The 14,492-nt window shown below is 33.3% G+C and overlaps 1 protein-coding gene across 1 annotated transcript; it reads right to left on the bottom strand.

Annotated features, from left to right (window-relative positions):
• Positions 1–1,875: 1,875 nt before the first annotated feature.
• LOC110614418 (UDP-glycosyltransferase 74E2) lies at positions 1,876–3,620 on the bottom strand. The gene is made up of 2 exons (XM_021755943.2): positions 2,974–3,620; positions 1,876–2,783 (listed from the first exon to the last, which is right to left on the bottom strand). Exons 1-2 carry the CDS (start codon positions 3,613–3,615, stop codon positions 2,046–2,048), a joined length of 1,380 nt encoding a protein of 459 aa, XP_021611635.1. The 5' UTR covers positions 3,616–3,620; the 3' UTR covers positions 1,876–2,045.
• Positions 3,621–14,492: the final 10,872 nt, after the last annotated feature.

The following is a 14,492-nucleotide window of genomic DNA, read 5'->3' as shown; positions in this document are numbered from 1 at the left end:
TTTTTTTTTTTTTTTTTTTTTCTCACTTCTATATAATATATCTAAAGTAAAGGTTGCAAATTACTGTTGTATAAACTTAAAGTTGAACAGTAAGTTAAAGGCAACTGTTATATTTACTTCTGTTGCAATTTTTAGAATAGTGATTAATTTAGTAGTTTGCAATAAATAAAAATGCTGCTAAATTATAATAATATTGAATATAAAACAAATAATTTTATTAAAATGTATTATTTTGTAATAGTAAAAAATTAAATTTTTTTAATAATATTTTAAAACTGTTTTCAGACTATTCCAACAAATTTGAACTGTTATTCCCATTTACATTTTTAACAAATTAATTACATATACTAAAGAGCATAGTTTCAAAATTTTTGTTAATAATAATGTAAATAAGAGCTAAATTTTGACTAGTCCGACTTAAACAATTAATTGAATTTTCAAATTAAAAAATTTGTTCATTTATTTTTGAGTGATAAATTAATATATATATATATATTTTATCTTGGATGAAAATTCACCGAGAGTCAAACACAGGTCCAAATATGTTTAGATTATGATTTAATTTTGTTCTTACACAACAAAATTATTTTTGGATACATAATAGTAATTTCAATATGCTCATATTAATGACATTATTGCCGTTACGATTAAATAAGCAACATTAAATTCACCTCTAAGCAAATCATAAATAATCAGAACTTAAATGTGATAATAAATAATAATTTTATGAACAATCAAATAAAAATCAAGAAAGCATGTTTTATAATTGTATATGTACATACTTATATCATTTTGTATTATCTGTATAGAATATTGAGGATATGTACCCTATTAATAATAGAACTATAATCGAATCGAGTCGAATTATGATAAGTTCAGACTCAATTAAAAAATAAATTTAAAAGTTTGAGTTTAATCTCGATCTCTATAAGTTCAATATCGATTCATAAAATAAATATTAAATCGATTCATAAAATAAATATTAAATTTGAACTCAGTTCAAAATTCATTTTTCACATTAACTTCATTTATAAACTCGATTCGTAACAAACTCGTTTATTATATTAACGGACCAATTCAAACTCTATTAAAAAAATTCAAATATAAACTCATTTAGATCTAAATTTGAGTTCGATTATATTATAAACAACTTTAACATAATTTAAATTCATTTAAACTATAACTAAATTTAAATTAAAAATAAAATTTAAATTATAAGATTATTAAGAGATTTTTTAATTAAATTTTTTTATTTAATTGAAATTTCTTAAACTCAAAACTAATATAAAATTACATAAAAGGATTATTTTTTTATAGAGAAACCATAATTTTATATATCACTTCAATTTGTTCACGAGTTCTGCTCACGAGTCAGCTTGTAAACTTGTTCATAAATTTGAAAACAAGTCGAGCTCACAAGTCTAAATGAACCGAATACTGCTAAAGTCAAGTTCGATTCATTTATTAAACGAGATTAGAAAATGAATTTGAACTCGACTCGTTCAGAAAACGAGCGAATTCAATCTACTTTTTATTGAGTCTGAGTCTCAAATAGCTCACAAATAATATCCAGCTATTCGTAATAAACTCATTCATTACATTAACAGGAGGTGTTCTAGAAGACCCAACCAGCATGGTGAATATTCGAGAACTGCCTAAAAACAAAGTCGTAAATAAGCTGGATAGACCCTACTCCATTTACGAACAATGACAGATCATTGAACTCCAACTCTGGAAGGGAACGCAGGCAAACCACACCCACAGGTTCTGCTTCTCAAAAATCCTTCAATTGCATGGTAATATAAAACAGAAACTGCTCGGGATTCAGTGAATTAAATGAAGCTCCAGAGATGCCTGTGCTTCGACCCACGTCTAAAACCCATGGTAAAACTCCATTTCCAATAAATTTTTGCCTTCAAGTAAACTTTAATTAATTTCAGGAAGAATCGATTGCTCGATGTAATAACAATACAATTTACATTGTTTTTTCACGTAATGGAGTGCTTATTAATTACACACATGCCAAGCTTGTGTTTGCAGTTTCACTATTTACTATTATCAGAGGAGCATTTGAGTTCTTCTACGAAATTCTCAATGTTCTTGTCAGAACTTCCCCCTTCATCTACTGCCTCTTTAGCAAGTTTCTTCCATTTCTGACAATTCTTTCTCATCTCATTTGCTGTCTCTCCTTCCATTACTTGCCTTACACATTGCTCTATTTCCTCCTTTCCGACGATTCCTTCTTCATCCATCTTTACCCTGACTCCAACTTGCCATACATCGGCAATAAACTTTGCATTCGTCGGTTGATCAGTCCACTGTGGCATTGCCACCATTGGTACTCCCAAGCTTAAAGCCTCAAGTACTGAGTTCCACCCACAATGAGTCATGAAGCATCCTACAGACCTGTGAGCCAGAACTTTTAATTGGGGACACCATGTTAAAATTAGACCTTTCTCTGACGTCTCTTGAACAAATTTTCTTGGAAGTTTTTTCTCTTCTGATTCCCTAACCACCCACAAGAAGTAGTAGTTGCTCGTGTTTAGGGCTTGTGCAAGTTCTTCCATCTGCTTGTCTCCCAAGGCAGCTATGCTTCCAAAGGCTACATAAACCACTGAGCAAGCTTCCTTGGAATCTAGCCACTCGAGACAAGTTTCGTTGTTGGATTGGAATAGGTTGAGGCCATAGTCCTTGTCGTCCTCCAATATCTTGTCCAAATACATTGATGGTATTGTTGGTCCGATTAGCCTTATTGGACACTTGGTTGTCATCCAGCTAGCCACCTGTTGACAAATATTTAAACATCTTGAAAATAAAGCTCCTAGTGATCTTCAGTGAAGGTATCAAACGTTTCTTTATAGATTTATAAAGTGAATAAGCAAATCCTTAATGAGTAATGTTAATTTCGTGCAAAACAAACAAATCCTAAAAAATTAATAATATTAAAATTAATTAATGCAGTTATGTGCATACCTCTTGTTCCAAGATGTCGAAAGTGTTGTAAAAGATCCAATCAACTTCTCCAATGTTCGAAAACTGACTTGCCAAATAGTTCAATACACCTTGATACTTTTCCAAGTCATAAACGAAAGATGGCAGGTCATAGGCCTCAAGGGCTGGCATCCCTTGTAGTAATACAAAGGCCTTATCATCAATAGGAATTTTAAGGTTTCCTTCATGAACTGCATAATAGATGGCACAAACTGCACACGATTGTGTGAAGAATGGCGCTGGAGAGATTCCAACCTTTCTGGCTAGCTCCAGAACCCATGGCAAGATGGAGTCATAAATGAGGCAAGTCACAGGGAAATCAGACTCCTCATGCTTTGCAACAATTTCTGGCAATTTTAGTGTCACCATGTATTGCAATTTCTTCATATAGTCATCACCATCCTTATCCGTCCTGCTTTCTTCGCTGGTATTGGAAAGGGATTCAAAGCTTATTAACCCATCTTCGCCTTTGGTGGATGGTTTGTCAGTGAAGGTGAGTAGTGTCACTTTGAGTCCTTTGCTGGCTAGTCGCTTGGAGAATTGGAGCATTGGATTTATGTGTCCTTGCAGAGGAAGAGGAAGTACTAGGACATGTTTTTTAATAGCTCCTTGTATCTTCTCCATCTCTCTCTCTCTCTGTCTCTCTCTAATATCTGTATGTGACAACACATGCAGAGATATGAGCTTAAGAAGGCAACGGAAGAATAATTTGTGGTCTAGTCGTGTTAAAGAGATGATGCCATTGATGTTTGACATAGTAATAAACAAATTTTCATCCTTTTTTAAGATAATCATGAAAAAAATTCTATCATTTTTTTAAATAATTAAATCCTACATTTTTCTCAGTTAGTAGTTTGTATTCCAATAACATTTAATCGTTTATAAATAATTCTATATGTCTATTTTATTTTAATTTTTTTAAAATAAAAATCGAAGGAATAGAATCTAAAATCTTTAAAAGAAATTGAGACGCATTTATTATCAAACTAAATCTATAAGTATGTAATTTTATATATCTATTTTATTATTAATATATTTTAAAAATAATAAATTTTGATGCGATTAGCTCATATATTATTATTTTGTTAGTTATTTAATGAAAAGATGATACGGTTAAAAAAATATAATATTTAATTGATAAAAATAAAAGAAAATAATAAAAAAATAATTTTATATTAATTATTATTTTTTATGTGCAAATTAATTATATTAATAAATTAGATTATACAAAAACTTAACATGTTATATTTTATTATAAAAACTCGTTATTAGACTGTTCTAAATACATTTAAATCTAAGGTATAATATGCTAAGTGAAAAAATAAAAATATAACTATGCAATTAAGAATTAATAAATTCAAGTTTTAATATATAGATTTATAATTTCTAAATGAAAATTTAAATATTTATATTTTGAGCCTATATAGACTAGTCTGGAGAAGAATTGCTTTTTCACATCATTTCTCGATGAAACCTTAATTTACGTTAGCTCAGTCCGTAAATAAATTCCTTTCATTTAGAAGAAATAAAATAAATTTATGATGAAAAAACAATTGAAATAGGTTAAACTAGGATCTGGGTTCATTGAATGATGACAAAAGAAAAAATTCCAAAAGAGAAGAGACAATTATGACTTTGATAATGAGATGTGATTTCAAAAATATGAAGCCAATAAATTCATGAAAAAAATTTATATTTACACTATTTTTTTCAAAAAATAATTTATATTTAAAAATATTTTTTAGAAAAATATTTTTTAAAAAATATTTTATTTATAAGATAATTTATTTTTTATTATTTAATTTTAATTTAAAAAATAAAATTTATTAATAAATTTATATATAAAAATTTTAATAAAAATCTCAAAACATAGAAAAATATCTTTTTCTTTTTATTTTTTAAAATAATTTGTTATTTTTTAATTAAAAATATATTTTTTATTAATTAAATTTTTTAAATAGCTTAAACACTAAAATATATATACGAATGAAAATATTTTCCATTTTCGCGGAGCCTTAAAAGTAGAATATTACCCAAATGGGTTAAGTGTAAAGAAAAGCTACGTTGTTTTAACTTATAACATTAGAGTAATTTTCCTTGTATCAACTTCAATTAATTTGAAAATTTTTAAATTTTACTAATAAATAAAAAATTTATACTATTTGAAATCATTTCATTAAATACATAACACAAATATTAAACACTTACATTTAAGTGTTCGTTTATTTTATGAAAAATAATTTATATTTAAAAAATATTTTTTTATAAAAAATATTCTGCAAAAAATAGTTTTTAATAAAATCATTTATTTTTTATTATTTAATTCTAATTTAAAAAATAAAATTTATTAAACAATTTATATATTGAGATATTTATAAAGATATTAAGATGAGAAAAATGACTTCATTTAAAAAAATAAAAAAGAATGATTTACTTTTTTCTTTGACTAAAAATATATTTTTCATTAATTAAATTTTTTGAATGATCTAAATAACAGAAAATATAAAAAATATTTTATTGAAATATATTTTTAATATAAATTATAATAATTAAACACAAATTAATTATATTATTACTGTTCTTATAAAAAAATTCATAAAAATTCTTAACTATTACTTTGTATTATTAAATTTACTAATTATACTTTTAACTTTCACATGATGATAAAATTATTTTCATATTACTTTATTAATTTATAAAAATTTAAATATAGTCAGTAAAATTTAGAGTACACCTAATAATATAAGTGATTTATTTTTATTTTTTTATAATAAATTATAGATAATATGATTATTTTATATTTAATTATTATATTTTTTTTATAAATTTAAATATCAAATATACAAATAGATTAATTTTGATTAATATAGAGATCTTGAAAAAAACATTTTACACTAAATGCATTTAGTAATCGATAAAAAAATAATTATAAAAATCTTTATGGTTTAACGTATTTTAAATAGTATCATATATTTTAATTTATAATAAATAGTATTATATATTTTAATTTATAATAAATAATTTTTTTATTTTTAAACCATTAGCAAAATAAAATTTTTAAAAATTTTATTGATAAATTATAATTTATTCCCTAATTATAATTTTTTCTCTAATATCTTTAAATTTTGTTTCATTAACAAAATAATTTTTTAATTTAATATTTATATTTTTAATTAAAATTAATCCTTATATTTTTATAGATTGGTCTCTAAATATTGTAATTATTAATAAGTATTTATATTTAGAGAAAATTACTTTTTAGTCCCTGAGATTTAACGTAATTAACACTTTTGTCCTTCTATTTTGGCTACCCAACACTTAAATCCCTCACTTTATTTTCTGTCCAAATTCGTAGTCCTTCCGTCCAAAATAGCCGTTTGGGATACGTGAATTGACAAAATTAACCCTCACTAAACCCAAACCCAAATGCCTCTTCTTCTTCTTCTTCTTCTTCTTCTTCTTCTTCTTCTTCTTCTTCTTCTTCCTACCCTTTCTGCAACTTCTTCTTCTTCTTCTTCTTCTTCTTCTTCTTCTTCCTACCCTTTCTGCAACTGGAGAAAATATGAAAGAGATAAGGGTATTTTTGAAAAAAATTATCATCTCTCACCTTTGACTCTTTGACCAAACGGTTTAAATGGACGGAAGGACTACAAATTTGGATGGAAGAGAAAGTGAGGGACTTAAGTGTTGGGTCGCCAAAATAGAGGGACAGAAGTGTTAATTACGTTAAACCTCAGGGACTAAAAAGTCATTTTCCCTTATATTTATAAATTAATCTCTTTATTTATGAAATTTTAATATTTTACATATGAAAAATAATAAAATAAAAAAATATGATATTTTCTTTTTATCCTAATTAATAAAAAAATATTAAGAAGGAAAAAGTTAGATTAAAAAGTACTCTTTAAAGTTGAATTTAGATGCATGCCAAAATTTTTTATTTAATTTTTATTTTATGAATTTATTTTAAAATATTAAATTTTAATAAACATATAAGATTAATTTAAAAATATATATAAATACTTATTTATAGACAATTATAATATTTAGAAGTCAATTTATAAGAATATGGAATGATTTATAACTAAAAAGACTATTTTATTATAAAATAAAACTTTATAACTAAATTTATAAATTTTGGACTAAATTATACATTTTATAAAATTTTAAGAATAAAAATATAATTTAACATAATTAAAATTTATTTTTAATTAATTTTTAAGTACTATATCAATATTTATTAACAGTTAGATAAAAAAAATATCATTTTATTTATAGAGTAAAATTATGTGAATTTTTTTTATCACAAATTAAATTATATTATTCTAATAAATAAGATATCAAATCATATGAATAGTTTTTTATAATTATTTAAAAAAAATTGAAAAAAGGTTTCAACTCTTTACGATATCTATACTTTGGTGTAAAGATTTTTAGTATTGAATACGTTGTCATTTTTATATTAAGAATCCATTAATAATTGTTTATTCTGAATTAGCATTAAAATAGTAATATTAGCTCATAAAGCTTTTCAACGATGATTTATAAACCACAAGTATAGATTCATTATAATCAGCCGATTTTTAATTATGACATTAAAGTTGTGTTTATTTCATAAAAAAATAATTTTTAAACTTTTTTAATGTTTGATGTATTTAAAAAAAATTAATTAATATAAAATATTTTTTATTTTTTAACATGTTAATCTCATGTGGCTGAAAATAGAACTGAACTGTGATTGATCAATCTGCAAAAAAGAAAGAGTGAGGTGGTTGGCACCTATGAGTAACCACCCCAATGCTCAAATCAGTAAATTGTTAGAATGGACGAATATAATAGATTGCTTTTAGTTTAGAACGAGTGTGTAAGAATATGCACCTTAAACTCTGTACATTTTTGCTTTTATACTGTAATAAAATGGGATTAGTTATCATATCTCTTGAAAATCCAACTGGTACCGGCTAGTGGATAAGGGATCTCATGATTATAGACGCAATAGAGATCTACTAAATACATCCGCTAATGGTAACTTTCTATGGAAGACTTAACTAGCTTAAGAGAGGGTGAGTGTTGGTGGTGAGTCTTGGTGGAGCACCGAGTGTTAGGTGTCCTGGTCTTCCATTGGGTAAGACTTTCACGTATCCGTTTATTAGGGTCACGCCACATCGCTCTGTCTTATGGTGACAACTTAAGGCTTATTTTGGCGATAGTTATGTTGTATTAGAGGTCCCCTCGCTAGTCTTCAATTCTTCATATTTGAAAACTACAGTTGTCTTCATGATCTTAAATACACAGTATGCTCGAATTGTCTCTTCATTCCTCACGTCTCTTGGCCTGTTTCTCGACATAAATGATGATTGACTTGCTTCTCGAAATGCATTTAAACCTGTCATCGAAATCTCGATATAAAATCCCTTCTTCTCCTTCGATTACCACTTTTGTTCACAACTGTTCTCTGCTCTTTGAAAAAGAGTCGACCACCCAGTTTTCTACTTTCTCATTTGCTTAAGGTACTTCTTTGTTTCTTTTTGACATTTCCCGAGATGAATATCTCTTCTTCGTTGTCTCCTTCTAGTGGAAGTTCCATCTCAGGCTCCTCTTTCGGCGGCCCCATGTATGCTCTGGCTCCCATCATCCTGTTGAGAGCGGTTCACGACAACAACAGCCTCCTGGTGAACGACATCTCCGTCTGTGCGAACAGAAAAAGATGTGGATCGTCTATACAATCACTACTAGATCTCTCGAGAGCTATTCTAGATTCATGCTCCAAACCCGTGCGTTCGTGTGGATGACCAAATCCCTACGGAGGACACAATATGGTCTATGAAAAGCAAATGAATGTGGGTCTTCAATTTCCTATGGATCCGTTCTTCGTTAAAGTCCTCCATTTCCACAAGCTTGCAGTCGCTCAACTGCATCCCAATAGTTGGAGGATTCTGGTAGCTTTCTGCTTCCTTTGTTTCAACAACAGTATCGAGCCGAGTGTTGCGCTATTCTCCCAACTGTACCAACTGGGTATCCAAAAGAACGAAGAATTCTGGTTCTTCAGCGAGAAAAAGTGCTAGATTCTTTTTTATTGGATACCCTTTTCCCTGAAACGCTGGAAAAATAAATTTTTTTTATCCTGCATCACAAGATATCCGAAGGTTTTGAGCGGCTCTAGACTGACTGGAATATACATGTGGAGCTCAGGAATGATGGGTTCCAGCCACGGCGGGATGAAAAAAAAGCTTTGGACTTTCTCTAGAGGATGGCCTCAGCCTAGAGGGTTAACATTAATGTGGCAGTGAGAAACGCCATTTTGTCCTAGCAAAGTCAATACCAGGCAGGACAAGTTCGGGCCCCTCAATCACCCAGTCTTCAAAACTTTTGGGAAAACATTCCCTATACTGCAAAACAAGGTATTTTTCTTTCTAACTTCCATTGCTTTTAAAACTGCCTTACTCCCTTTTTGCTCTGTGTAGGTATGGTCGGGAAGAAAAACAAATTCACCGAAGTGGCATGTGCTGCCCACAAAAGCAAGGCTACTATTGGAGCATCCGACCCACCTCCCAAACGGGCTCACCGTGCAGAGGAGATCAACATGCTTCCTCCCCCTCTTCCCCTTGTAGCAGAGGAACCAACCCCTACTCAACCCAAGTCTTCTTCAAGGTGCACTCCTGCAACAGTCCCTATAAAAGCTGAACCGTCATAGGAAGAGGCTAGAGCTAGAGCCATATGACCTCAGGGCATCCAACATCTAGCATTAGCACTAACTCAAATGACCTCCCTTTTCGAGGAACCCTAACTATCAATCCTCATTGCAAAGAACACCCTAAGGCCTGGGGATTATCACTGGCTGAACGAGGTCGAGACAGACGACCTCTATGACAACATTATCCACTCTGCGATGGAGAGTGCCATATGTGCTTACATGGCCAAGGAGCAGAACAAGGCTCTGAGGCGAGAGTTGAAGGCACAAGAGATGGATAGTAATCTCCTGTAGGAGGAATGCTTGAGGCTGAAGGCTCGGGTAGAAGAGGTGCAGAACACCATGAAAGAGACCCTGGATAAGCTCTAAGAAGAGTTGGATGAAGCCAACACTGCAAAGCTCACCCTTGAGCATATGTCCACAACCACCGAGTATCAAGTGGCTATCCTTCAGCGGCAAGTCCAGGAGCTACAGTCTCAAGCTCAAGAGAACCGGGCCACCTTTGATAGGATTGTTAAGCTGGAAGCCAAACTTCAAGAGACAATGGCTAGGGGAGGGGAGATGTTCGTTGAAGGCCAAGACTCAATTAAGAAGGAGTTATTCAAGCGCTTTCCTATTGAGGATTTTGCCTGGATTGATGATATCTTCCCAGAAGAGGAGACGAGGACGAGGATGAGGATGAGGATGGGCAAGATGAGGAGAGGCCAACCAAAGACAATCTCTCCGACCTGCCTTCTAATGTAATAGCTATAGATGAAAATGTAATAGAAGTTCGGAAGGAGGCGACTGATAACATCCCTCTTGCCCAGTAATATTTCTTTAATGTAAAACTTTTCTTTTCATCTTGTCTTTGTTTTTACCAAGTCTTTTAGGATCGGTACTTGAACAGAACTCTCATCTAATTATCTCTAAATAAGACAAGTGGGGCTAACACCCGACGAATGCCTGGCAGTACTCGCCTTTTGCCATAAAAATGCCTTAAATAAAATTGCTAACGGGACTAACACCCAGTAATCAGCCTGGCGGCTACTCGCCTCATGATCATAGCATAAAATGCCTTAAAAATTATTAATCAAAGTAAACACCCGGTCATGAGCCTGGCGGATACCTACCTTGTGCCCTTGGCAATGGCATAGAATTGCCTTGAGAAATTTTATTAAGTGGGATTAATACCTGGTCATAAGCCTGGCGGATACTCGCCTTATGGACTATCCCTGAACAAAAATGCTTTGATCATCAATTCTTAATTTTGGCAAACCACCATACCTCATAACTGAATAACATACATAACCTAAAAAAAAAACCTTATTAATGTTATTGATAAAACTTGCGTGAGTTACAAATATTCTAAGAATGGGAATGACTCGGCCATCTAACTTGGCCAACTTATAAGACTCAGGGCGGATAACCTTCGAGACCCTAAATAGTCCCTTCCTGTAACGACCCGGTGACCAGACCGCTACCGGCGCTAGGATTCAGATCGACTTAAGGTCGCCGGAACCCGTAGCAAGCCTACTAAGCATTCTGTAAACCTGGTAAATCCCATACATGATCAACATTTTCCATAAAAATTTGAAACTTTACATCTACCACGCTTAACCTGTGCATGCACATTATCACTGTAACATAAAACCCCATGCTAGAGCCCTCATCAAATGCTCTAGATGAGTCATCATTTCATATATTAAGCTTGGTTCTAATCATATATCATTATAAGCATAATAATATACAGATCATGAACAAAAGGGATCTACCCACTCTAGGGCCAAGCACAATACTATCATCAATATACATTACATGACTATACATCATTTTACAATACATGTCCACTACCACTATTACATAAACTTTTCTCCTGTAGCTATCCCATGCTAACTCTGGCCCTGCAAACCTGGGGGTTAAGGAAAGGGGTGAGCTACTAGAGCCCAGTGAGTAGAGCAATAATAAAAACCATTTAATAAATCATGCTCCCATGAAATGCATCACATCACAAATAAGTCATATTAAGGATGAACTTGTCACCAATAGTCCTCACACATTCCAATAGTGCCAGGGCGTAGCATGGGCCCCTGGTCTTTCTCATAACATAACAATACATAACATGACATTCCATCGTGCCAGTGGCGTAGAATGGGCCTCTGGTCTTTCTCTTACATAGTGCCAGAGCGTAGCATGGGCCTCTGGACTTCCTCATATATCATGCCAGGGCGTAGAATGGGCCTCTGGACTTTCCTCAAGGACTAAAGGATCATCCAACATTCATCCACATCAACAACGTATTATGCAATGCATTAGCTTCGTGAATACTAATGCGCACAGCCTAACATATATACATGGCATTGATGGTGCATGAGTCATGGATACTAATGCAAACAACCTAACATATACATGGCATTTATGGTGCATGAGTCATGCTAAAACCTTTCATTTTATTGAAAACATAGTTCAGTTCTACTCACCTCTAGCAGACGGACGCTGGAATACCTCTGAACCAGCTAACTCGGAGGGCCTCCTTGGTTCCTCGGGTCCGATCCTACACAGGTGGACTCAAATGAGGTACCAACATACTCTATCATAACTCTAAACATTCCCCCAAAACCCCCTTAAAACACCTCAAACATGCATGGAAAAACAAGTAAAGAAAGGCTGGACAGGAGACTTTCGACGGCAGGTTCAGCGGCCGAAGGTCCCTCTAGAGCCGAAAGTCATGCACTTTCGGAGGCGGGTTCAGCAGCTAAAAGTCCTTTCTAGAGACGAAAGTCACAACCTTCGGCGGCATGTTCGGCGGCCGAAACCCCACTCCAGAGTCGAAAGTCCAAACTTTCGGGGGCGGGTTTAGGCGGCCAAAACAACCTCCTCAAGGAATTCGGCGGCCGAACCTTGCTTCGGTGGCCGAACCTTGCTTCGGTGGCCGAACCTTGCTTCGGTGGCCGAACCTGAGTTCTCCAAGAAGGTAGAACCCGATTCTACCTCAAGTCTCCAGCCTCCAAAACCTCTCCAAAACATGCATAACTCACCAACAAGCTCTCAAACACATGCATATACCCTTCTTCATGCATATAGGGGATTAGAACTAGCTCAAACCCCCAAAAACACCCATAAGGCTTATGATCAACATAAACTCTACCCATGCAAGCCATGCATAAACCATGCAAAAACCCTTCAAAACTCACTTAAAACATCAAGAAAGGTGAGGATCCATGCTTACCTCTTGAAGATTGAGAGGATTGATGGTCTAAACTCGGAGATGCAAGGGAAAATAGATCCAGAACCTCCAAGCCTCACAACTTTGCTTCTTTGCTCAAAAACTTCAAAACCAACATGAAAACCATTCAAAACTTGCTCAACTTTGAAGAAAACAAAGAAATCCACCAAAGGAGGTCAAGAACTCACCTATACCCGAAAAGAGAGAGAAAACTCACCTCTAATCCAGATAAGGGACCCTTTTATAGGTGGCCGGTCAACCACTTTTGGCAGCCAAAGCTGCTTCCACAGCTTCTCCACTTTCGGAAGCCAAACTTGGGCTTCGGTGGCAACGAAAGTTAGCCACCTTCGGCGGCCGAAAGTGAGGTTCGGCGGCCGAACCTTGCATTTCCCTCCTTGGTCTTTTCTTTTCAAAACTTCAAGTTTTCTTACTCAAAACATTAAATCATTCAAAAATATTTTAGAAAACCTTTCTTTTACCCTTCTAGAAAACACCGACATCCTAGAATGCCAACTTCCAACAGAGATTCCGCCGGAAAGTATGAATTCCGACACCGGGGTCTAACCGGGTATTACACTTCCACTTTTCACCCAACTTACCAGACCTGACACTATCGCCTGTTATATCAGTTCTATTAAGGACTAAATCTCCTACATTAAAGGTTCATGATATGACATTATTGTTGAACATCCAGGACATCTTGTTCTTGTAAGTTGCCATTTTGATTGCTGCTTGCTCTCGTAAAAATTCAGCTTGGTCAAGGTTGAATTACATTTCTTCAAGGTCCCCTAAGGACTCGAGATGTTGAGTCCTAAAACTGCTTACTTGGACTTCCACGGGGATTACTGCCTTAGCCCCATATACAAGCGAAAATAGAGTTTCCCCTATCATTGTTCTCGGAGTTATTCTTTATGCCTAGAGGATGAGGGGCAACTCCTCGGGCTAGTTTCCTTTAGCTTTGTCGAGCCTTTTCTTCAAACCTTATAGGATTTTTCTATTGTCACCTCAGTCATGCCATTGGTTTGAGGATGGTATGCCAAGTGAATCTTAAGTCAATTTCCCATTTCTTACAGAAATCTTTAAACTTGAAACTCGCAAATTGAGTCCCATTATCAATAATAACTCTTGAGCATTCAAAATTTGGTGAATATGTTTTTATTGACGAAGGAGATTTCTTATTGCGTGGTGATGGACTGGACTACCTCCGCCTTGGCTCACTTGCTGAAATGGTCCACTACCACAATCATGAACTTCTTGGACCCAATTGCTTTCCAAAAGGGGCCAAGGATATCTAGCCCCTCATTAAAAGAAGGGTTAAGGGCTTCCGATTGTTACTTGCACCTCATTGGGAGTTTGCGAAATGCTGGCATGCACTTGATATCGCCGGCACTTCTGAACAAGTTCTCTTGCATCCTGCGTTATCGTTGACCAGTAATATCCTTGCCTGAATGCATTTCGGGTGATCTTCTGAGCTCCTTCATGGCTTCTACAGTCTCTTTCATGGATATCTTTGAGGATACTCCAACCATCATCCTTCATTACACACCATAATCACAATTGTGTTGACAACCTCCTATACAACCAACCATTTATTAGTGCATATCT

This window comes from Manihot esculenta, chromosome 5 (genome assembly GCF_001659605.2).
Source record: "Manihot esculenta cultivar AM560-2 chromosome 5, M.esculenta_v8, whole genome shotgun sequence".
NCBI classification, from domain to species: Eukaryota; Viridiplantae; Streptophyta; class Magnoliopsida; order Malpighiales; family Euphorbiaceae; genus Manihot; species Manihot esculenta.
The sequence above is the reverse complement of the archived record's forward strand: the minus strand, read 5'-3'. Positions and strand labels throughout refer to the sequence as shown.